At 36.5% G+C, this 26,089-nt stretch overlaps 2 protein-coding genes across 3 annotated transcripts in view; one reads left to right on the top strand and one right to left on the bottom strand.

Annotated features, from left to right (window-relative positions):
• The window catches only part of nphp4 (nephronophthisis 4), a 208,992-nt gene extending 203,420 nt beyond the window's left edge, over positions 1 to 5,572 (bottom strand). For both annotated transcript variants that reach the window (XM_053625420.1, XM_053625421.1), the window contains exons 1-2: positions 4,980 to 5,572; positions 505 to 654 (exon numbers count right to left, since the gene is read on the bottom strand). In XM_053625420.1, the coding sequence (XP_053481395.1) occupies positions 505 to 654; positions 4,980 to 5,114 (285 nt within the window). In that variant the 5' untranslated portion in view covers positions 5,115 to 5,572. The remainder of the gene's footprint in view (positions 1 to 504; positions 655 to 4,979) is intronic.
• Positions 5,573 to 12,316: 6,744 nt separating this feature from the next.
• Positions 12,317 to 25,780, top strand: LOC128608274 (uncharacterized). Its single transcript, XM_053625910.1, has 12 exons — positions 12,317 to 12,349; positions 12,440 to 12,501; positions 13,719 to 14,051; positions 15,499 to 15,717; positions 16,621 to 16,950; positions 17,029 to 17,235; positions 18,925 to 19,048; positions 20,616 to 20,652; positions 20,733 to 20,810; positions 20,891 to 20,979; positions 24,241 to 24,277; positions 24,562 to 25,780. Exons 2-12 carry the CDS (start codon positions 12,450 to 12,452, stop codon positions 24,643 to 24,645), a joined length of 1,590 nt encoding a protein of 529 aa, XP_053481885.1. The 5' UTR covers positions 12,317 to 12,349; positions 12,440 to 12,449; the 3' UTR covers positions 24,646 to 25,780.
• The last annotated feature ends 309 nt before the right edge of the window (positions 25,781 to 26,089 follow it).

Here is a 26,089-nt window from a genome sequence, read left to right as displayed (position 1 = left end):
CATTAAAAATGTATGAATGTTGCTTTCCAAGATTTATTTAACCAGTTCTTGATGTGACAGTGCAAGACAGCAGTCTGACACCACTGTATTAGCTTATTAATAAATCATCTGTACTAAAGACTAGTTTTAAAAAGGTTTATTTTGACTAAGCATCACAAGCAAGTAAATTTTTTTTACATTTATTTTAGAAAGCATTTGAACACCCTGTAAAACCATTATTTTGGTTCAACTTCAAGAAACGGGTTCAGGTCAGTACTCTAGTATTAGAAAGTCTAAGGACGAAACAGTGAGAAGTAACATGAGAAATGTTTGGCTTTTTATTTTACTCAGGGAAAAAAAACATCTACATCTAATTGGAATCTGGATGTAATTGGAAAAGGCTGATCTACTATATGTTCCATCAAATACCTAAAGCTTTATATAACATGTACATTAGCTCATTAGCTCATGCACTTAAATAATAAGCTACAACCTGACTACCTGTAGATATGAAAGGTCTCCTACCTCATTAAAATGCACTTTGCTGGGTTGTTCTTGATTTCGCTTAGTGGCCTCACGTGGTTCACTTTTCCATGTCCTTCCAAAGAAACGCTGCAGACTGTTATCAAACAGAGAGACGCGCAGCTCGTACCTGTCTGATCTCACCTCCTCTGCCTGCACACAATGAAAACACACAAGACTCAGCCATTACTGTGCTTTTTTTTTTTCCAGGATAGACAAGTGATAATGAGTGAGTGAGGTGCAACAGCATCTTCCTAAAACACAAGTAATCTGATCAAACATTCCTTTAGTGCTTCATTAGTAGTTGTAATAAATAGATGTAGAGCTGCCAACCTGATCACACAGAGCAGTATCAGACACGTTATTAAAATGAGCACACGGTGCCATGTATTGTGCGGACACAATGGTATTCCTGAACATGCAGAGAGTCGAATGTGAGAGCACTTCAGTTCTGCGAGCACTGAGCACTGAGACATACACGCTTCCTGTCCCCTCGCTCACCAGGGTCTACATGTTGCTTGGAAGTCAAGGTGTAATTCCACTCACTTTCAGTGACCATGCTCAGTGATACTGTTTAAACACCACAACATCTTAAAGGTACATTAGAGAATATTTGTTTTAAAAAAAAATTTCATTAATAAAACATGTCATTAAGGTTAAACGATTGGAGTTGAATAAGATTTGAATGAGCCCGCCCACATTTCCACCTGTGTACACAAAGCTCTGTTCCCAAAACTTGATGATGATGATGATGGTTCAACTAGTGTTAGCATGCTAACTATAGTCACCATTAGCAAGGACTATCATCACATCACTTTCAAGCTACTCAGATAATGTTTGAAAGCCACGTTTCGACTCTGTAAACATGCAACCTCTCCTCATAATGATTTATGAGGATGTGAAGGGGCATGGGGGCGTGTCTATAAAATGACTGACAAGATGCCAATCCAAATACAAAAACATTTCCGCCCAGGTTTGGAAACCTGCCTTTTTCACTATGAAATACACTTGTTCTGAGACAGTGGCTTAAACTATTATTTCTCATCATTCAGGGCTCTACAGTGCGACCATTCCACTCGCATTTGCGACTGTGAAGTACTTTGTGCGACTGTGAATAAATATTTATTTGCACCAGTGCAAGTGACCTGTTCAGAGTTGTATAATACAATCGGAATAAAAACTACAGGAAGTAGAAAATGCGCAAGTTACTTTCACACTGCTTTTCATCACCTCACTCAACCGAACAAGTGTGTAAATACTGCAAAGACGCCATTATGAAGACGAGTAACACTGTACATCATCTGTTTCTCTCAACTTGCCGGAATCACAAACCGCCATCTTTTATTGATCCCACAAAATGACCTGAACCTGCAACTGTGACCCGCTCATGTAGACACAGCGAGTAAATTAATAATAATGCTAACTCTACAAGATTGGGTTTAATTCAAACTTCTTTATTAAATAATTCCACACCAATCATAAACAAGAGTAGCAACGGTTCAGTCTGTAAACATACAGTACACTGCTGCACTCTCTTCACTCCCTTCATCAACTCTAATAGACAGCGCATTCACTTCATTTAAACTCAGGGTTGCCAGATATCACTAGAAAAATCAACTTCCCTTTCCATGTTTCTATCTAATCCCCCAAAATACACAAATATTATCAGCAGACATGGCAACACTGTACTGAGGAACCGATCTAAAAGGAACAACTAATAAACAAACAAAAATAAAAACTACTAAAATGTAAAGACAGAAAATGTGCTTAATTATAAATAAATCATTTAATATACAAAATAGATACTATAATAAATTTATTTTATAAATAAATTTATTATAAATAAAATGAGAAATTAAAATGTTTTAATTACTATAGGTTGCACTTAATATCAATTTGAATATCTTAGTAGGCTATTTCCTTAGAAGGCTATTAGCCTTTTTCCTAATATGGATCATTTTTATATTAGTTTACTTTTAGTTATGACTCTTTATTGTTTAAGATATTTAAAAATAAATATGTTATGCTTGTTTATTTATCAATTAACCAACAGTATTTGTCACTACTATTATTTTAATTCAATTAACAGTGATATCTGGATCGGTTTCAGTCGATCAAGATGACAAGAAATCGGTATCGGCTGTAAAAATCCTGATCGGAGCATCAGTAATGAATACTGTTAAACAATAGCGCTTTGCATCTGGCGGATAAATGAACTCACACAATCACATCCTATATGAAAGTAATTAAGACATATACACAATATACACAGAGCGGTTCAAGAATCAGCTTTGGAGAATTTGGAAAATGGCTACTGTAGCTTTAAATATATTTAAGACTGAACATTGAGGTTTTTTGTATTTGTTTACAAGGTAAAATGAACTGAAATATTAATGAATTAATTTCTCATGGCTCAACCTATATTTCTAAATTCTGTCATAATTGACCAGCTCAAGTTTCCTCATGCCAAGCTTTATATTGTGGCACGTTAACGTTACCATCTCTTAAAAAACTAAACTTCAACTGTGCTCCTAAATTTTTGACTGTGCTCCTAAATTTTTGCAATTAGAAGCACAAGTGCTCCTAAAAAAATTGTTACCGTAGAGCCTTGTCATTTCTACATAATTTTCCACATTATTTGCACTAGTAAGAAATGAAAAATATTGATTACTGCACCTTTAAAAATAAAACGTAGCAGCACATGGCAGCAACCAACATAAACAGATCTAAATAAAACCATCCACGATGCCCCAGATTTCGTCAAGCTACTGTATGTAGGTTGCTCATATCAGTACAGATGTGGGATGTTTTCCTTTTTATCTGATTATGTAAATTTTTCATTTTAACCCAAATCAATACGATCATGATGACTTGCACATTGTGTGACATGTAAACATGTTATTGTGAGAATATGTATGATGACCTTGGTGTGTGAAGAAGCGCTACAAAGGTGACCTATTATTTTGTTTGGGCTTTCTTATTGTCCTTTAAGCTCTCTTGCTATGCTTAGGAAAAGGTTTGCCTGACACAAGGGGGTGATGATATATGGAAATGTACCTAAAGATTTTTGTATTTAAGCTGTGTTTTTTGAGACCAGACCAGACGCTTGGGGCGTTTTTATCCTTGGCCCATTTGGAGCGTTTGTTTCAGAATCTGGTGCATTTTGTCCATTGGCTTGGTTAGTTTAGACCAGAGGTGTCCAATCATATCCGGAAAGGGCCGGTGTGGGTGCAGGTTTTCATTCCAACCAAGCAGAAGCCACACCTGAGTCTATTGAAAGCCAAGATTGACTGATTAAATAGGTGGAATCAGGTGTGGCTCCTGCTTGGTTGGAATGAAAACCTGCACCCACACCGGCCCTTTCCGGATAAGATTGGACACCCCTGGTTTAGACAAATATGAACACGGCAATAGCGCTCGGATCCACACCAAAACAATCGGGCCTGATAGCAAACAAACTCTGCAGCGGTTCGCTTGTGGTGAGAAAGCATTCCAATTCAATGGACCAACGAACCAACCTGTATAGCAATGCATGATGGGAAAAGCGTTTTGTAAAAAGCCTTTTTGTTTCACTAATGGCTCGCATCATGAATCATGGTTTAATTTGGACCAAAGACGAGGTAAAACGCCTCATTGAAATTTGGTCTGATGAACATATTTCTGAACAACTTTCAAAAACGCATAAAAACACAAGGTGTTTAGTGAGCGTCTCAATGAGATGGGCTTTAAATCGCTCTGTGGAACATATAAATTAGATCAATTATGATAACTATAGCTAAAAAGAAAGCCACAATAAGCTCGCAGAGCTGCCGTCTATCCATCTTGATGGATGACCGCTATGAGCGGAAGCCCAGAACATACACAGGCGCACTCTGATTAATGAGAGGACAGTTTACTCACACGTGACTTACATAAACACATTTGGGTACGTTTTGATCTTTTCAGGAGCAGGGACAGTGTGAACGTAAAGAGTCCACTTTAAGGAGTCTGAGTTCGGTTCTTTTAAAGAGGATTCAAGTGTGAAAACACCAGAACCTTATTACACTTCCTTTTTCTTTATTTCACTTTCCGTGCACAGTTAATACATTTCCTACACTTCTACAACCTGGCTCTCGGGTGGTCTCCTGGTTCCTGATTCTAGTTTCTGAAAGATTTACAACACAGGTATTGATGAGTACTGAAAAACTCATACTCAGGCTGTCAGAAATGGTATTGATACTTCTCTTATTATTATTATTATTATTATTATTATTATTATTATTATTATCAATATTATTGGCTACTCATACTTTTTAGTATGTACCTAACAAAATGGCATGGATGAACACTCAAGTGTATCAGTGTTAATGTTAATAGAGTAATAATGGCACTAAATGGTTAATTGTGTGTATGTGTATGTGTGTGTGTGTGTGTGTGTGTGTGTATGTGTGTGTGTGTGTGTGTGTGTGTGTGTGTGTATGTATGTATGTATGTTTCACCTGGTTTAAGTGAAGCCCATCCAATCGTTTGAGCACGAGCTGGAAAGCCTGGCTCGGACCCTGTGCTACCCGGGATGTTTGCTGAGGAGGAGGAATCACTCGGTTTTCATCGAAAATGCGTTTCCACTCCGACATTTGGACGGCATGCGTTATATCTCTCCTCTCATTAGACTGCAGTGATCAATGACAGAAAATCAAACCTGCAACATCTTCCTGGAAACCTGAACCTAAACCGAAAAGTCACCATGAGCATCTCATTCTGTTGATTTTAAATCAGAAATCAACATCACAGCAACGAATCCATCGTCTTTCCTGATACCGCTTTCCAATCTCTGCTTTTCACAACCTCTTCTGCTATGACTTGTGCTTAGCCAAGCCTGCTAGCTAGCTCCTTTAACTGTGTATTCGGCTTTTATATACTGTAATCTCAGCTTCAGTAGATTTATAACACAAACGTATCCTCTTATCGAAAGTACTTCACTACAAAATCGTCATTAAAAATCCCTGAAATTTAGAGAAGGGGGGGAAATGGCCAAAGCTAGCTCTCCATCATATCATCGCCGCCATGTTGTTTACCGTTAGCGCTTAGCAGCTGTTACCAGGGTGACCAGTGTGGGCCGTTCTTCCTCACTTGTATTCGCCGGACGAGGCGCCGCCATCTTGTGTTGTGGCTCTGAAATGACAAAAACTACGTCCCAATTCGCGTACCATCCGTCCTAAATAGTATCCGAGATGAGAATTTGTACGTCCCAAATCGTAGTATGTTGAAACGAGTATCCCAAAGGTTCCCGTATGGTCTACTATTTCTGGTAGATTTTTGCAGTGCAGATCCGTAGACACTTTTTCAGCTAATATTACCTACAAGTTCTTGCGCAAAGGGCAAATCAAAGAGGATTTTTTTGACGGTTTGCTTCGCCGAATTCAACCTGCAGACGAGTATGGAAGTATTTTGCCGGCAATATCCATCCATTTTCCATTTTCTTTGCCGCTTATCCTACAGGGTCACGGGAGCCTATCCCAGGGAGCATGGGGCACAAGGCGGGGTACACCCTGGACAGGGTTTTGCGGACAATATTAAAAAGCGATTGCAAACTGTATTTGCAGTTGCATTTCCTATTTGTGGACGCATAAATTGTGCCAAATGAAAACGCAAATCGATAAAAATTACTGTTTGAATTTTCATTACGTACAGTGTCTGCCAAATCTCAAGTGGAAACGCAAAGGTCATTTGCAATTGCAATTTCCATGTGTTACGCCTTATGATCCGGTCATATTGAAATAGCAATAGCAGCACACCACGTTTGCTATTTCATTTCCTCAGTGTGGCGTATGGAGCCTGCCAATATTCAAACGGAACGGCAAATCCCTTTGCATTTGCATTTCCGATGTCTTGCACAGAAACCTGCCTATCAGTGTTGGGGTAGGAGTATACTACAGGGCGTGTTTGTATTTGGAAGTGATGTCACTTACAGTCGACCACATTTTAGACTGGCTCACGGTCACTGGAGAGTCACTGCACAGTCACAAGTTTCTCAAACAGTAAACACACAGAATGGGCAAAAATGTGCATTGTCTTACTCTGAAGTGGAATGAGAACCAAGTACAATTGAATATATTTTTTATTTTTCTAACATTAAATCCCCCTGAAGCTAATCTCTCAGAAACGCAGCTCACCAGTGCTTTATAGTAATAAAGTCAGTAAGGGGCCGTGTAAAAAATTCATGACCTGGGCAACTGTGTAAAATTCTACCAATATTAGAGTCATCTACTTCACATGATATCTAACATATTGCAGTATTATAATACAGTATTTATTTAGTTTTATAGCATATATTTTATTAATAATTATTAATGATATATGCAATTGCAAATACAGTTTGCTACTACTTTTGAATATTGTCTGGAAAATATTTCCATAGACGAGTGTAGCCTAATGTCTGTGATGCGTATTTTAGAGAGGTGTAAATTAAATGTGGAAAAATAAATCAAGGGAATGGTACATTAAATGATGTAGTATAAATTACATGAGGAATAATGAATGAAGAAAAGCTGAAATGCAAGGAGGAGTTTGTTTACAGTGACAGTGTGTGTAACTAGACAACAACGCTCTCTTCCGTTACATGACATGTTAGTATCATGTACTAGATGCATCCCAAATTACATACTTACATTTACATTTACATTTTATCATTTAGCAGATGCTCTTATCCAAAGCGATTTACAAATGAGGAAATACAAGCAAAGTGGAGAACAGTACAAGTAGTACTACCATTCAAGGTTTTTTTTATTTTTTTTATTGAGTTTTAGAAAAGCAAAGTGTGCAGAGGAGTTTTTTGAAGATAGTGACAGATTCTGCTGTCCGGATTGAGGTTGGAAGTTCATTCAACCACTGAAGGACAGTTAGTGTGAAGGTTCTGGAGAGGGACCTTGAGCCATGCTGAGTAGCTCAAGGCTTATGCACTATTGTATGCCATTTTGTAGTATAAATTGTGTGAGTAGTGTGTTCACTACTCACACAATTCCAACAAAAAGAAGTGCACGTCAAGTACCCAGATGATGCACTTATTCAACCGAAAAAACGAATTGAGAAATGTCGGACACTTCATGCACTCAACTGTCGCAGCTTTGCTTATGTAGCGGAAAAGGGGAGGGGCTACAAGGCGCTGATGCCAGCTCAAATTTGCTCAGAATCAAAAAAGGTCATGTTGGGCATAAACCGTAACATTGATTTAAACAGTAAAATAAAGAAATTAATTTACGTCAACTCTGGGTATTCTGCTGAAGGTAGCACCGTAGCATTATGTGTGTTTGACGTCATTTGCCATTGACTGGGAATCAGTTTATACTTCCGGTTAGTAAAAAACTGGTAGTGTTCCATTTGAGACAAATACTACCCTTCTCAAATTCATAGACTAAACGGTAGAGTATATAATGCATAGTGCAAGTGTATATGGTATAGCACGTCATTTGAGACAGCGTATATTCCAGTACTTGCATACTCTTTAGCTACACATTAACAAGTATGCACTTTTTCTTCACAAAAAGAGTACATACTTTTAGTGCATAATATACTGTAAGTAGGCGAATTGGGATGCAGTAATAGAGATGTTCGATTCCAAAAATTTTGGAGTCGATTCAGATTCTATGCGCTAGAATTCGATGGACTCGGTTCAAAGAGTCAGATCCTCAGAATCCTCACAGCTCCAGGGCTTATAAGATTTATTAACCCTGGAGACTTATTCCATTATATAATAAGACATATTCCATTAGCTCCACTGCTAATGGAAAAAGTCAATTATTTATTAATCTCCACTTTCCACTGCTCAGACTCATGGAGCCTATCCAGGGAGCACTGAACGCAGGGTGGGAGAAGTCATGCTGAGTGGGACACTCCATTACAGAGCTCCATGCACACACACATTCACACACTCATTCACACCTAGAAGCGGTTTAGTCGCCAGTCCACCCAGGGGCATCTAATTTAATAGGGACGCTAGGGACATGTCCCTACAAATATCCAGCAACTACTGAATTGTCCCTAGCAATAATTTTGATCAAACAATTAAAATAAAGTTATATATAACCACTATTGTGTATCAGTGTCTTGCGGATTTTATTATTTTTTATTTAACCAAGAAAAGGCTTATTGAGATTAAGAATCTCTTTTGCAAGACCGTCCTGGCCAAGACTGGCAGCAGCACAATTTGTGGTACTCAAACAGTTAACAGATCTCGTTCTCCAGATCAGATCAGATCTCGAGTCCTGCCTCCCTAACCCACATTGCTAATAGGATTGGCTTTGCTGTTTCTTGCGAACATGTCAGAGGCTGTAGCTACATCTGGTTGTACGAAGCGCCAAAGCTCCGTCAACTAGATGCACATCATGCAAGCTACCGGTACGTGAGGAACACACCATCCTTATACCAACAGTTCTGTTCTGTGCACCAAAATACAGGACAAATCAATTGCATCTTATATTGATTACGGGACAGTGCATTTTTTCAATGTGTGACAATCCTGTATTAACGTGATGAGTGGCAAGCCTGAACATTAGTTTGTGTGTGTGTATACGTTGACTTGTATACTTTCTACTAGTAATTTGGATACCATTAAGGACCAAAAATGTTAATGGTAGTACTAGAAAACTTGAATCTCAATTATTAACACGCTAGAAAATTATAATATGATACTATACACTGTGGCTTTGAGGTTGACTCACAATTCCCAGTGCCTGGAATCGGAGAATCAACTATTTTTGTGATCTAATGACAAAAAAAATGTAATCACACTACCTAAGTAAGGAGTGTGTTGAAAAATGCACAAAGATGTCAAATGAGTCCACAAAATCTACTAAATTTTTATTATGTTTAATGTTTTAAGGTTAATTATATACACCAAAAGTTTGTGGATATACCTGACTATCACACCCATATGTTCCCATTCCAAAAACCAAGGGCATTAACACAGAATTGGTCCCCACTTTGCTTTTATAACAGCGCCACTCTTCTGGGAAGGATTTCCACTAAATTTTAGATTTGTGCTCATTCAGCCACAAGAGCATTAATGAGATTGGGTGATAAGTGATGAGGTCTGGTGTGTACTCAGCATTCCCACATATGGGTGTGATGGTCTGGGGTTCACATAGCCTACTTTTGAACATACAGTGTATAATCTATAAAATTGTACTTGCTTTTGCTAATTTAATATGAAATGCACTTACCTTTTTTTCCCTTCTTCTTTACATTTTAAAGTACTATAATGATCAGTTTGACAAATTATGTCAAAACATGCAGAACACTTTGTGTAGAAATAGGCTAGTTGGTGTGTAATTAGTGTGGTGGGTGTACTGTATGTCAGATACTAACGACTTGTTGGTGTATGTTCGAGTAGGTTTTTTGCTGCTTTTAATTATGTATCTATGCATGCTTAACATTCTATTATCAACACGAAGATAAGGCCATTGCTCAAGACTGTTGACAACAATTACGACAGTCATTAATAAATGCTAACATTGTGGATATATATTTACACTAAGAATATTCCAGTAACTCAACATGCAGATGACAACTGTGAACATCTTCTAGGAAAATGCACACACTGTGACCTGCTATAGTAAAATTACAGAAAAAACATTTTAAGCTGTAGGACATTATTATCATAAGATAATCATAGGATACAACATGTATACAAATAGCAAATATGGACAAACAAAACTGATCAAAACAGGTTATTAAAATTAGAAAAAAGAGTCGATCACATATGATTTAGAGCAGGGGTGGACAGTAACAAACTATATGTACTCTCATTACAGTATCTGTGTACATGGTTCATGGTTCAATGAATCAAAATACTTTGATATTGCTTGAGGTTTTTCAATCAAATATTCAGTTTTGCTATAATTATTTTTCACCATTACCGAGTAAAATAAAAGTAATTCATTTAACCCTGGAAGACTGTAAGCCAATTAAAAGGAAGTATGTGCCAATTTTTCAACCAATTCAATTTTGATAGCCAATAAAAATAAAGCAGTTACCTGCTGAAAGTCTAGACTTCTTGTACTAAATGCTTGAGCAGCAGTGTCTGAGACAGTGAAGGCAGAGGAACATCGCTGGCCCAATTCACCAGCTTTCTTCAGTTTTAATGCTTCAAAGAAAACAGCATGATATCGATCTGCAAAGATATCAGCATTTCACAGCTTAACATCCAACCAGTGGAAACGTACAGGAAAACCATTAGCTAGCTGAGCGAGCTAGACCAGCTAGCCAGATCTTTTGATGTTTTATAATATGAAAGTTCTTTATTAAACTTGTTAATTCAATGTTCAGTAGCAGAAGCAGTAGAATTAACATGACCTAGCTAGCTAACCAGCCGAACAATCGATGGAATCGGTTCAAAGAGTCAAATCCTCAGAATCCTCACAGCTCCAGGGCTTATAAATTTTATTAATCCTGGAGACTTATTCCAGTAGTTCCACGGCTAATGGGAAAAAGTCAATTATTTATTAAATCTCCACTTTACCCTGCTCAGAGTCATGGAGTCTATCCAGGGAATACTGGACACAAGGTGGGAGAATTCACTCTGGGTCCATTAAGTTAAATACAATATGAAAGTTCTGTATTAAACTTAAGATGTCACTTCCATGTTCAGTAGTAATTTCCTGCTAATTGTAGGATAATGTGTTAGGAGTGATTTTATAGATACAGTAGCTAACAAGTAGCTAGTACCATGTAAGAATTAAAATACAAACCTATCAAGCTACAGAAACCCCACCAGCATTGGGTTAGGTTAGCTAGCCAGCTAACATTACCTTTCTGTTGATATTCAAAGTGGTGTTCACTTCACCATAGCTCACTTGGTTGGTTAACATAATTATTCTAAATTGCATTCCTGAGATATGGTAGATCTACCTGGTTTTATGTGACTTAGCTGAAATATGTGGGGGGTTTTTTTGTGGCAATTTTGTTCTCTTTGATGATTAGTTAATAATTCGATGATCATTAGATGATTGAAGAAACAACACTGATGTAACTATATATTCATACTACATAGAAATGTTGGTGTGTTGAATAATTTTTTTAAATCAATGCATCTACTGGCTACTAATCACTAAAAATCACAGTTCTGTCTCTCTAACTCTATAGATTCAAACGACCTGCTAAGAACTTCCTGGAACTATTTGAAGTCTACATGAATCACATGACAATCAAGCATTTTGAACTTCTGTTGACGCAAAACTCTCTCTCCCAAGGGCTCTGGTCATACCCAGTAAAATTTAAATAATAGAGATGAAGCCTACTGAAAATAATTGTACCATTTACCACATAATGAAGAAGTGCATAATTTGAACATCGAGCATGTTTTTGATCATCATTATTCTTAAAAAAAAAAAAGTCCAGAAACAAAAAGAGAATATTTGCAGATTAGTGTTTCAAATGTAATTTTAAAAAATCAATTATAAAGTAATGTTTCACCAGACGACTTATTTAATCACACTTAGTAGTTTTCTTACTCGCTATTATTACTGCAGTAGCAGTACTTTTACTCAAGTCAGTGTTTCTTTATGAGCACAGCCAGAAAATATATATTATATTATATACTCATATGTACAAGTTTTTGTTGTTGTTTTTATCTTATCGATAAACAAATCTAGTGTGTTTGCTGCTAGTGTTTTAATTTAAACTAATTGCAAATCTTTGTATTTTTCCCATAGCTGACCTCTTGACTTTACTACACCGCTTTCATGAAGTGTGAACAAAAACAGGAAGGAAACAGTCTCCTTTAAATATAAAAAAAAAGGGTGGCCACTTTGTCTATATTACACTGACACACACTCTGCTTTGTCCACTTCTGCTCTGTCCATAAGATAACTCTGTAAGTAATTATAATCTCAAGACTTATGCTTTTGTTTTTCTTAACATTAAAGCAACAATTTTACAAAAATCTATTTTGTATTTACCTCAGAAAAGTTAAAATGTTGGAATTTGCTGGTGTTCTGTACTTCATCTTTCTGATACATGTGCAAGGTACTGTCTCTTTCGTCCTTTATTTCTCAAGCCATATTGCACTGTATATACCTATTCTTGTATTATATACTGTATGATACCAAAATAGAAAGAAGTTTCAAAATCATTTATTATCGATAAATGTTTTATCAACTATATTAGCTGGTATATTCATAAAAACGTGACACAGAGAGGAATGATCACTTTTACTGAAACATTTGCTGTTATAATTGCATTATGTTGTAAAACCTGCAGACATGTTGTTGTTGGTTTTTGTATAAGCACCTTTATGAGTTGATGGAAGAACAGAATATTATTGTGTATATTTACTGTATATTTACTGTATATTTAATGTAACATATTTAATAAGTTATAAGCCATTTTTACATACACCGTTTTTAACTTTTTTTTTTTTTAATCTGAATCAGTAATTGTATTTATAGCTATAGCAGTAGCACTTTACAATAACAGTACATGAATAATCATTCACTAATAACTGAATTAATACTTATTTAAATATGAACTAATGATAAGTTAAGGCATGTACTAATCATGAATTAATGAAGAGCTAACCTTAACTATGACCTAACTATGTGTAAATAACGACCACCTTAAGTACATGTTAGTACATGCTTGTTAGTTAATGTATTAATTAACAGGTAAACTAAATCAAATTTCACCCTTGTGGGCAAAGGAGCAATGCCCTGGGCCCTAGCCACCCAGAGCATGTACTAGTAATACAGTGGGATTTAAAGAGAAATAGATGGAGAATGACACAAAACAGGTTGAGATGAAATTATTGGTGTTTATTATTAGTGCTTCTTTCTACGTTCGATAAGGAGGATCAGTGTAAATTATAAAAGCGCCATCCAATGATATTTTTGTACACAGCTGCATATGGAAAATTATATAAACACTTATGCACGTTTAATTCATATTCTTTCTTATAGAGCATGTTTGACTTAGGTTACCCGTACATATTAATGAATTCATACATTACCTAACAAACACGTACTAACTAACTATTTAAGGTGGTCGTTATTCACGGATGAATTCATAAGAGTCACACCATAGTTAAGGTTAGCTCCGTATTAATTCATGATTAGTACATGCCTTAACTCATCATTAGTTCATATTTAAGTGAGTATTCTGTACATGAATAATTATTCATGTTCTGTTATTATAAAGTGTTACTGCTATAACTTTATAGTGTGTGTGTGTGTGTGTGTGTTTTGCAGGTTCTCCTAATCAGAAAACTGTGACGTGTGATGATGAAAGCATCTGTACATTGGAAACGTCACATGTGCTCATTAAGTGCTCTTACACACACACCAACATCCACACTGTGATCTGGTTCAGTCCTAACCAATATCCCAGGGAACAATATCCCAAGGATCTGGCTTTAGACTCAGAGTTCGCTGGCCGAGTGAGTCACACAGAGACCCTAAACTCCAGCACTCTGTCAATAAGAGACGTGAGACTGAGAGACTCTGGAGAATATCACTTCATGCTCGTTACAGCAAACGGAGAGAAATATCTCAGCTCAATAGCCGTGAATTTAACAGTGACAGGTGATAGGTTATTTAAATAACATTCTGATCGATAAGAGGATTTATTCAGAACCTCACCTGTTTTTCTACTAGTTTTCCTTCTGATCATGTGTGTCTGCTTATTATTTGATTTTTTCTTTTTTCTTTTATAGTATGTTCTTGAGTATGATGGAAGAAACGTTTTTCTTTTAGCCATGCAAAAATGGCAGTAGTCTTAAGGAAGTGTGTTCCGCTTTGCTACTTCTTCTTCTTCTTATTCCTCTTCTTCTTTTCTAATGAAAGCTTTTGAGGTTGTAAACCATAATGCTGTGTATTGTGTTGTGTTGTGTATATTTTGTTAGTTCCTTAATTTACTTTTTCTCAGAATTTTATAAGGCTTATAAACTAGTATTTTATGTCCTATGTACAAGAAAATTACATCATAATGACAAAATTATGTATTTTCTTTGTACAGTAAGTCAAATTTCACTATTTACCAGATTTTTTTTTAAAGAGAAAAAAACAATAACAAAATCATGACACTGGAAAGACAGACAGGTACGTATTGTAAATGTGTGTCTTTTACTTTCCACATCTTTTGCTCTTCAGGGAACTGCTTTATCTGCTGGACAGATTTTTATTAGCATTTGGTTTTGACCACTGCTTTACCTGACAAAGTAGAAAAGCACAGTTTTCAAGGTGCCTCCCATATCGCTGTAGCAAGTGATAAAAAAAAAAGATTAAAGTGTAAATGTTGGTTAGTGGTTAGCATGTTTGCCTCGCACCTCCGGGGTTGGGGGTTCGAATCCTGCCTCCGCCCTGCGTGTGTGGAGTTTGCTTGTTCTCTCCATGCTTCGGGGGTTTCTTACAGGTACTCCAGTTTCCTCCCCCAGTCCAAAGACATGCATTGTAGGCTGATTGGCAATTCTAAATTGTCCGTAGTGTGTGAATGGGTGTGTGAATATGTGTGTGATTGTGCTTGACGATGGGTTGGCACCCCGTCCACCTTGTGCCTTGGGTTCCCTGGGATAGGCTCCTGACTAGCTTGAGTAGTCAGGATTATGGAAGTTCAAAATCGTGTCCTAAAAATGACATGCATGTATACATCCATGTATTTTCACAAATTTAATAAAAATCCCAAAATCCGCATTTAATGAAAGAAGTCTTTATGGCAGCTTTTACCTGCTGGAATATCTCTTTATACAGTAAATGTTTACGTAGGATTATTTTAGTTCTCATGTATTAGTTGTTAAAGTGTTACCAAAAACCAACCATTAAAACCTGTATTGCACTTTAAACTAATCTGAATATTATTGTATATTATAAAAAAGTGCAATTCTTAAAGATCTTCCCTTTGTTTAAAAAATTGAGCCTACTGCATAAAAATTGCTGCCAAATTTATTATTCGTAGTGTTCCACTTTGTGTGCCATTCTAATCTTCTGACCCAAACAAAACGTAATGCTGTACAAATGCTGTAAGTGTGTTCAGATCTGCAGGTGAGGATACATCCTGGCACCATGAAGCAGCTAAATCTCACCTGTAGCACCCAGTGCAGACTGACTGCAAACTGGAACAGCTGGTGGAAGAATGGAAAACGTATAAAAGCTAACCAATATACCGAGCCGCTTATCTTATCTGCTGGCGATGGAGGCAGATACTTCTGCTCAGTCAAAACCAAAGCTAAGGTGATCCATTCCCCTGCAGTATGTGAGTATGAAATCTGTTTCCATTTCTAATGCGTTACTGTATGCTAGACTGCACAAAAAAAGAAAGGTCTGCCTGCAAAGTAATACATCGGTGGATAGATCTTTGGGTAGTAAAAATGGGCGTGTCTATATGTGAATCAAAGACACACCCTTTAAATGCTTCTGAGTAGCAGATGTGCACTGACGTTGCAAAAGGAAATTCTAGCAGGCAGAGAGAATAAATTGCTGCAAAAACTTTGTGTATGAAGTGGATGAGTTGCCTATATTTTTCCAGATGTGTGCCAAACAACAATAAGAAGTTAAAAAAAAAAAAAAACAGGGCGAGAAGTCCAGCACCTCGGCCATTTTTTACACCCTCATTTTCTACTGCCTCTCAAGACCGAGGTCAAACTTCACAAAGTGAAAATAAACATGCATCTTTCAGGTCCCTCATCCTTGACAACTTTTATTTGTTTTAGCTGGGAAAAAACAAAATGTTTTAGGTGTCTCTCATATCGCCATAACAAGGACTTGAGTTTCAAATCTTAATGGGATGCATGTATGATGGAGTAGTCCCAGTTTTAGTACAGAATATTATTATAATAAATATTTTACAATAAACAATGCAATGTAATAATAAAAAAGGGTTTCATTAGAGTCACTCTTGTATATTAAAAGTCTAATATATAAAAAGTCTGTTTTCTGAATTACATTTACAGCATTTTGGCTTCCACCCGTACCCCGAGCTATTTAGAGACGTGGAGGACCTTATATTTATCTTATTTGTTATAACTGAGCAGTTTGGCATTGCTGGGATTTGAACTCAGAACCTTCTAATCAGCAGTCCACTGCCTTATCCTCTGAGCTTGCACTGTATTGTGTAGGCTTGTTTTTCAAACTAATCTCAAATCTGTGACTCTTGCAGGTATCTGGGAAAAGAGCTGTTGGAATGTGACTTACGCACAGAGAAGTGTGTGTGCTTTAAAAGGTTCATCAGTGAACATCCCCTGCACTTACTCGTATCCCAGTGGAGAAAAATTCCATGAAAGCTACTGGACATTCAATTGGACTGACATGAGACTCTTGGAGCAGTTTGCAGGCCGTGTGGAGTTTGTTGGAGCTAAAGAGAGTAATTGCACTCTAAGACTGACTGACCTTAAAGAGAACGACTCTGGAGATTATCGCTTTCTCTTCACCAATGATACCACACAGCCAGTTTTCAGTAGCTCACTCAGGGTCCAGTTGATTGTTACAGGTGAATAAATGACATTTGTGAATATTTAAATGTAAATATTGCCCAAATAGCATTTCTGATCATTTATTTCTATTGTAGATGTTCAGGTCAGGGTGAGTTCTGCCAACGTGTCCGAGGGACAGACAGTAACACTGAGCTGTATCACCAGCTGTACTCTCCCTTACCATACGTTTAGCTGGTACCAGAACGGCCAACGCATAATGAACAAACTCACCAAACACAACCATCTTAATCTGGATGTACCTAGCTACAAGGATAGAGACAAATATACATGTGCTGCGAGAGGTAATATTCCATCTATATGCATGTTTTTTCATTAAGCATCCAAAATAGCTTCAGCAACCCCAAGTCAAGTAGGATTTATGTCATCTCAATTAAATAAAACACCTCAGTTAGTGTTTTGATGATGGCGGTGAAGGGAGATCTCTTACACATCACTCCAAAACCCCCCATAGGTGTTCAAGCAGGTTGAGGCCATCAATGGTCATCAAACCATTCATTGAGCCCTCATTGGGGGTGGGATCATCCTTGGAAAGACCACATCCATGAGGATAGAAATGTTTCTTCATAGGATAAAGTCCTCCTATTAACTCTAGTCTCTACACCTACAAAGTGCATAAAACATGACAGAGTAGAACAAATAATGATAGTGTGGTGTAATTACTATGTTGAAGTCGGTTATTTTCTAATAACAGCCCATCCCAAAGTGTTTAATTTCACTTATATCACAGCGAGGTTGAATTCATGAATCTGATTGGTCAGAAGGTGTGGTTTAAACACCTGGAAGACTGTCCTGTGTGAGAATACAGCTTTACCTCTCTGACTGTTATAAAGTGCTAACAATGCAGACTACATCCAAAAGAAAGAAATGTTCACTTTATCATCAATTACACATCAATAGCTATTTTTGTGTTCAATGTGTTTATTTTGAGGGTACACCACACAAGTTCCTGTGTAAGCTGTTACTGTAGAAATGACAGTGTATTAAAACAAGCAGGCATTAAAATATCTTAATTAACAGTTGCAGTTTTACAAAAAAAACAGACTGCAGATAGTTAAAGAAAGAAGCATATTACAGTATGTAAGAGATCACTTTTAGTGAAGCAAAACAAACAAACAAACAAAAGACCATAATGAAGGCTGGTGGGTTTTACTGCAAAAATAAGAAGCAAGTATGATGGTCAAAGTCTCCAAAAGAACTGTGGGTGGTTCTGCAAGATGCTCAGTAAAACTTAACAGCTAATTTTCTTACAAAACTTCACAAATTGTACCTTTGACTACTTTTTTTTATATTTACAGCAAAGGGTCATCACACCACATATTGCCTTTGTTTCATTTATTACTGTTTACTGCTTTATATAGTGTTCTTTTTAAATGAAGAAACATTTAATTTCATTATTTTTGCAGGCATCTTTACTCAACAGCATTTCGTTGCATGTGCCTAAGACTCTTGTACAGTATGGATAGATAGATAGATAGATAGGTAGATAGGTAGGTAGATAGATAGGTAGGTAGATAGATAGATAGATAGACAGACAGACAGACAGACATTTACTGCATTTGGCAGATAGAAAGAATAGGCTATGTTTAGGGAAGAAACTGCCCAGTCACAAATCTTCTATAAGTGACGTCTAAATTGTTGTGAGCCATGATTGGTCATGTAAAATATTTGGAACCTCTGTCATAGAACATGTTAGTCACTAAAGACACAGCACGCAACATTTATCGAAGCAAAGACTGCATTTGAAACAATATGGAGCCAGATGTGGTAGGATGCAAAGGCAGTGATCAGTTATCTGGTCTTTCTGGGACTGAAAACAGGCTGGCTAGATCATGACTAGATACCAAAAGAACAATGATATACAAGCAAAGATGAGCATGGTTATAGCAGAGTGTGACAGTATTACTAAATACTGTATGGCTTGCACACTGAGTGTAACATTATGTGTTTTATGTGTTTGTTTCTCTGTAAAGTCATTGAAGCAGAGAGCTACTCAGCAGCTTCCGGAGGTGATTGGTGGTGGATTCAGCATGCTATATGGGCAGCAGGAGTATTCATGGCTGTATTAACTCTACTTATTGCCATTCAGCTTATCAGGTGAGTGAGGGAAGAAATACTTTACACTATATGACCAAAAGTTTGTGGACATCCGACCATCAAACCCATATGTTGGCCTTCCACACATATGCACATCATTGTCTAGAATGTCATTGAATACTGTAGCATTCAGACTTCCCTCACTGGAACTAAGTGACCTGGCCAAAACCTGTTCCAACATGACAATGCGCCTGTGCATAAAGAAAGATCCATAAACACATGGTTTGCTAAGGTTGATATGGAAGAACTCGAGTGGCCTGCACAGAGCCCTGACCTCAACCCCAGTGAACACCTTTGGGATGAACTGAAACACAGATTACACACCAGGTCTCCTCGTCTGACATCAATGCCTGACCTCACTAATGCTCTTGTCACTGAATGGGCAAGTCCTCACAGTCACGTTCCAAAATCTAGCGGAAAGCCTTCCCAGAAGAGTGGATGTTATTATAACAGCAAAGGTGGAATAAATCTGGAACCACACGCACATATGGGTATGATGGTCAGATGTCTACAAATGTTTGGCCATAAAGTGTGCATATGTAATGTTGTTACTTCTTAAAGCACCTTGCAATCTTTATGCACGTTTGCCCTTGTTTAAATAGATCTGATGCTAAATTCTAGTCCAGTACACAGAAGCATACATTTAAAAGTGCTAGTGCTAGAAAAGCATGTGAAAAACAATGCTTTTTTCTCCTTTTTTTTTTTTTTTTTAAAAACACATGAATCATGGACGTTGTGTGGTGTGTTGGTGTATTTTGTGCATATTTTTAGCAGCATGATATTATATGGATGAGCTGAGCATGGAACTGTAACATATAGATGCAACATATATATATATATATATATATATATATATATATATATATATATATATATATATATATTACAGACTTATTAACTGTTTAGTGTTGTGAGTTTTGCTGGTGAAGCTCAGCCTGATCTGATGGATTTGTTCCATTAATAATTTCTTAAGAATTAAGAATTTATTATACAAACATGACAACCATTTCAATGTGCCACTGTGTACGTAGTGTGTATTAGAAATGTGTTAATTAGATAAAAAGTACAGCTTGCCTACATTTCTACACTAATAGTAGATCATGATTACCTCAACCATAATCCTAATTCTTAGTCCTTTCACTGTAAAAAAAAATAAATAAATAAAAAATCAAATTAATTTCCACACACAAACTATTACACTAAAAGTGTATATGAAATGGAGAAATATACAGTTTTGCTCACAGTTAGGCACAAAGGGGCAGAGTCAGCAAGAAAGAAGTCACTTTACTTGTTGAAGTCAGTATAAACAGGGAGCTGAGGTAAGCAGATGTCTAATTATGATTTGTACTTTGGAAGCATTGATGTCAGTTGTACCAAATATAGTCTCATCCAATTTGAAGAAAAAAGAAAATCAGAAATCTCTGAACTGCATGAAGGTGCAGTCTAAAAACAACAAGCCATAGATAACAATAAGAATCTAATTATGAAAACGAGCTGACATGAGCTTTAAATAAAGTCCTTGTCACTGCAGTATATTGTTACAGAAATGATTTACTTGTGTGTTTAGGAGGGCAAGACGAACAAAGAATGATACAGATACTCAGGTATGAACTTTCTCTAAACTAGAATTTGTCCTTCTCGTTCTCTTTCTGCTCTTAAAAGTATGTTCCCCCTGCACTCCTAGGGTATTTCAAACCTTGTAGATGGCATATACACAGGTCTGGACCCTATGACCATGTCTCCGACTTATGATACTCTCAGAGTAAGTATTTTTTTTAATGTGTGCAAATGCTATGTGTATTACATTGGTTTAAGTTTTTCTCTACATATTTAAATTTTCAGGCTGTAGAGGTTTCACTAACAGACACCTACACTTCTCTGAGTCCTGCAAACCGGTCCGCTGAGTACAGCACACTGTTTGCTTATTCAAGGTATGATGTTCTCAGCCACCCACACACAACACACTGGAACACGCATAACTTTAATATCCATGGAGCTAGATCCTACAGAGAGAGAAAAAATTACCACTGCTGTACCTTTAACCTTTTCCTGCCAGTCTGTTCTTCTTCAGTCTATAATTATAGGGGTCCAAGCACCGAAGATACAGTATAAAAAGTCTAGCTGTTAAAATTGCAGGATTTTGTTGTGTAAAAAAAAAAAACGAACCCAAGATAGATCATGTCATCAAATAATTTTCCCCACTGTTAATATATAGCAAAATGTTTCAAATAGATATGTTTCAGGGGGAAAAAACCCCCCAAAAACTTACAACAATAACCTGGTTGAACAAATGTGTGCACCCCTTTGCACATCTTGGTTTGACAATTTTATTCCAGTCCTCTTTGCAAAAATTATCCAAACCTATCAAATTGTGAAGGGATCTCCTGTACACAGGCCTCAATAAGTCATACCACAGGTATTCGATAGGATTTAGATCTGAGCTCTGACTGGGCCATTCCAAAACTTTGATCTTCTTCTTCTGAAGCCATTCTTTTGTGGGCGTGGATGTGTGCTTTGGGTTGTTAGCTTGGAGCGATCTATGATTCCGTTGATCTGGAATAGAGCCCCAGTCTCACCTAAAGAGAAGCAGCCCCATAGCATGATGTTGCCTCCACCATGTATGGTGTTCTTTAGGCAATAAGCTGTCTTGTTTTTGCAGTAAAAAATCCTTTAAAATGATGCCCAAAAAAGACCATAACACATTTTGCCACATGGTTTGGTAAAATGCAGGCAGACTTGGATATTTTTTCATGTGAAAGGGCTTCTGTCTAGCCACTGGACCTCACAGCCCAGATATGTGAAGAATACGAGAGATCAAGCTGCATCATTGTTGATTATTTTTCTATAACAAAATGTATTGGGTTTTTTTCCCCCCTCAATTAATTTTTTTTTTGTGAATAACTATTAGAGATTGTTTCATATTTGGGTAATTCTAAAAAAAAAAAATACATATTTGTTAGATTCTGTGTCAAAGATGTGTATTGACAGGAAGCTAATTTTTAAAGCATATTTAATGCCACATCATTAAAATGTTCCACTGAGACACACACAGACACACACATCCTGTTACTCACACTGAAGCTGTATTCTCTGACATTGTTATTGCAGATGTATGTAAAATATTATGCAAGAAATGTGCAGTTGCCATGAGAAAAGAGGAAGGCTAAACCTACATCCTCTATTTGGGCTCTTTTTGCACATAATTCTCCTTTTGAGAATTGGGAAATCTCCTCTTCCCAGCGTCAGTCTACTATATGAATAACATAATGTAGACATAACGCTGATTGTTGATTTGAGATATTGTTAAATAAAGCTTCTAATAACTTTTGGGATTATTTGGGAGAGTTTAAAGAGTTTAAAGGTCCAATTTGGATGTTTGTTAGAAGCTAAAACACATGCTACAGACAAGGGTGGCATAGCAGGAAAGCAGGTTTAAGCTTCAGCATCCCTCATTTCTGAACTCGGCTTACTGTCTGTGTGGAGTTTACTGCAGGTTCTCTAATTTCCTCCAGTCTCCTAAAACAAGCTAATGAGTGGATTGCTATGCTAACTTGCCCCTGAATGAGTTTGTGAATGAGTGTGTGAATGTGTGATCATGGTGTCAATTAAATCAGCCATTCAACAAATGTTAAATTCCATGAAGTCTTCATTCACAACTCTATACCTTTGAACTTCTGTTTAAATATTAATTACCTCTTTTGAGTGACCAAACATTTAAGAAAAGGGTGTTATTTGACAGATAAAGTTGAGGTCATATGTTTAAATACAATAAGTCTTGAAGAATCTGCAAAATGTTAATAATTTTAAATAAATAAATAAATAAATAAATAAATAAATAAATAAATAAATAAGAGGGACCATATAAATGTTATTTTGTTGTTTATTTAGTGCTTCCCGGAATAAGCTGTTTCAGATAACAGATGTTTCCATATAGTCCACAAGACACAATAATAACTGAATTTACACAAATGAACCCGTGCAAAAGTTTACATACTCTTGATTCTTAAAACTGTGTGTTGTTACCTGGAGGATCAATGATGAATGTGATAGTTGTTCATGAGTCCCTTGTTTGTCCTGAGCAGTTAAACTGCCTTCAGAAAAATCCTCCAGGTCCTGCACATTCTTCACTTTTCCAGCATCTTCTGCATATTTGACCCCTTTCCAACGGCGGCTATATGATATTGAGATCCATCTTTTCACACGGAGGACAACTGAGGCACATTCACTAATGCTCAAGAAGACAACGTGATACATTAAGAGCTGGATGATCAGTGTAAATTGTTATTATTATGTGTAAAGATTTTTTTTTTCATTTAGTACAGCCCTTCAGAGGCTACATAAGATATTTACATATTTCCCAGAGGACAAAATAAAAAATGAAATAGCTTATTCAGGGCGGTACTAAATGAAAAACTAAATGCAATTTGCATGATCCCTCTTATTATTATTATTATTATTATTATTATTATTATTATTAACATTTAGTGGATTCTGCAAGGTGTATGTAAACTAATGACCTCAACTGTATGTGGTAAGCCAATGTTCCATTGATTTCCTCGCCTTTCTAGAAAAATGTCAGATGCAAAAAGTGCTAATATAGGCCCATTGGGGCAGGAATCACTTGTACTCTTGCCCTCCCCATGCTCAGGGGAGGAGCAGAGTACAGGACAATTTGGGCTGGTTTAAAAATACTCCACAGCCACCAAGATCTTGTTTTATAGCAAATCATTGAAATTAAATCTAATAGATTCTGAAAAAAAGGCAAAGTGTAAATACAAACAGTGTGTCTATGATGTACTGATCTATTTCTATTGTAAGATATATTGCAAAGATTGATAGAGGTGAAAGGGGGATTACGGAGTGTATAACGTCCATACATCATTAATTAAGACCCTGACCAGGATAAAGTGATTACTGAAGATGAATGATACACACATGAATTCTTACGGTATACCTGCAAAGTATTTGCAGCAATAAAAATATTAATTGAACACTTTTGCATTGTATTTTTTATACATTTTAACCATGATGTTAATCTCAGATAACTAGAAACTCATGCATTCATCTTTTTACAGGTGTAATGAAATTATTTTATACTGACTTAAATGGGATAAAAATAAGAAACTTAGATAAACAAATAGATAAACTGTAAAATTTACATAGCTGCAATGTTGCTGATTTTGTGTGTTCAGGATGATGAGCAGAACAAAGAGAGATGCACACAGTCAGGTAGCGACCTTATTTATTAGCAATATGCTGTAATTTTTTTTGTGCATTTATTATGTATGTGCTATTATTGTCTAGGCATAAAATGATTTGTTGTCTATGCATAACACCTTCATGTGTGTGTCTGTGTGTGGTGTGTGTTGTGCGTGTGGTGTGTGTGGTGAGAGAGAAAGAGAGAGAGAGAGAGAGAGAGAGAAAGTGTGCATGTGTTAAACTGATTGCTGGGAGTTATTGTCGTAGTTTGTTAAATTATATTAGTACTATTATAATTTTTTTCTCTCTTTTAGGTTGCAAAGTCTTCAGCCAGTACAGTACAGAGAGAAGCCTCAGACTACGGAAATGTGTATGAAAATGTAGAATGCAAAATTTAAAACATTAAAACATACATACATTCAACATACATACATATACATACATACATACATACATACATACATACATACATACATACATACATATACATACATACACATACATACATACATATATACATATACATATACATACACATACATATACATACATACATACATACATACATACATACATATATATATACATACATACATACATACATATATACATATACATATACATACACATATACATACACATACATATACATACATACATACATACATACATACACATACATACATACATGGATGGATGGATGGATAGATAGATAGATAGATAAACAAGTAAGGAATAATTGACGACGGGCCGTTTAATTATTAGATAAATAATGCACACCCGAGGTGGTAATGCGGCCATGAGGCAAAGCAGAGGCTTGAGCCATTGATGTGCAGTTATTGGAGAGAAAGAGAGCAAGAAAAAAAGAAAGAGAGCCAGAGAGAGCATGCATGATTGCAGTACTAAGGCAGAAAAGCCGGTTAGCTAGTCTCAAAAACCCTGTGAACAAGTAGGCCTGTCGATATTTATTAATTTATTTATATATATTTGTTCTATTTTTATATTATCAGGATGAAACAAAAAACAAAAAACTGTGAACTCTCCCTCTCTATCTCTCTCTCTCTCTCTCTCTCTCTCTCTCTCTCTCTCTCTCTTTGTCTCACCCCAATAACTGCATATCTGTGGCTCAAGTCTCAGTAATAATTGACGACGGGCCGTGGAATTATTAGAAAATAATGCATTGAGGTGTAACGGTGTTCGTGTCATGGCCGCATTACCACCTCGGGTGTGCAGTATTTTCTAATAATTCAACGGCCTGTCGTCAATTGTTCCTTATATATTTCTGTAAAATCTCAGTTGTCTGTCGTTTTGTTTGTTGTTAGCTGTGTGTGCTGTGGTGGACAATAGGCTAACTTTTCCATTATTTCAGTTAACTTGGCGAAGTGATATGGGACTGTAATGCGGTCAAAATGTGACCGGAACTACTTTAGCCGTCTACTTCAGTTCAGTTGAGTTCAGTTCAAGTGATTTTATTGTCATTTCAACCATATACAGTTGGTACAGTCACAGTGAAATAAAACAACGTTCAGCTTTTTGGCTCTGGAGTTTGTGCCTTTTATTTTATTTAATGTAGATTCGTACCATTCTTGAGAAATCCAGCTCCAGACTCGGGTATTACTTCAATTACTCCAAGCAAAGTGTCTTCTCACTTAATTTACTACAGTTTAATACAGATTTTGAACTTGAAAGGGGAATTTATTTAGATGATGTAGCAGGAGTTGATTTTTTGGGAGACATTACTGATCAATTGAGGCAATGAAGCAATGCTAATGCACTAACATTTCACTTGGAAAACAAAATATATATTCAAAATTCACAGCTGTATGAAATTAAGTGTGAAAA

Source organism: Ictalurus furcatus, chromosome 5, assembly GCF_023375685.1.
Source record: "Ictalurus furcatus strain D&B chromosome 5, Billie_1.0, whole genome shotgun sequence".
Lineage (NCBI taxonomy): Eukaryota > Metazoa > Chordata > Actinopteri > Siluriformes > Ictaluridae > Ictalurus > Ictalurus furcatus.
Note: the sequence above shows the minus strand (reverse complement) of the source record. Positions and strands in the feature narration are given on the sequence as shown.

What these genes read in the sequence shown, in the direction of transcription:
- LOC128608274 (XM_053625910.1), top strand. Translation starts at nt 12,450, where the DNA reads ATGTTGGAATTTGCTGGTGTTCTGTACTTCATCTTTCTGATACATGTG. An exon ending in ATTGCCATTCAGCTTATCAG is followed by an intron (nt 19,049 to 20,615) that starts GTGAGTGAGGGA and finishes TTGTGTGTTTAG; the next exon opens with GAGGGCAAGACGAACAAAGA. An exon ending in AGAATGATACAGATACTCAG is followed by an intron (nt 20,653 to 20,732) that starts GTATGAACTTTC and finishes CTGCACTCCTAG; the next exon opens with GGTATTTCAAACCTTGTAGA.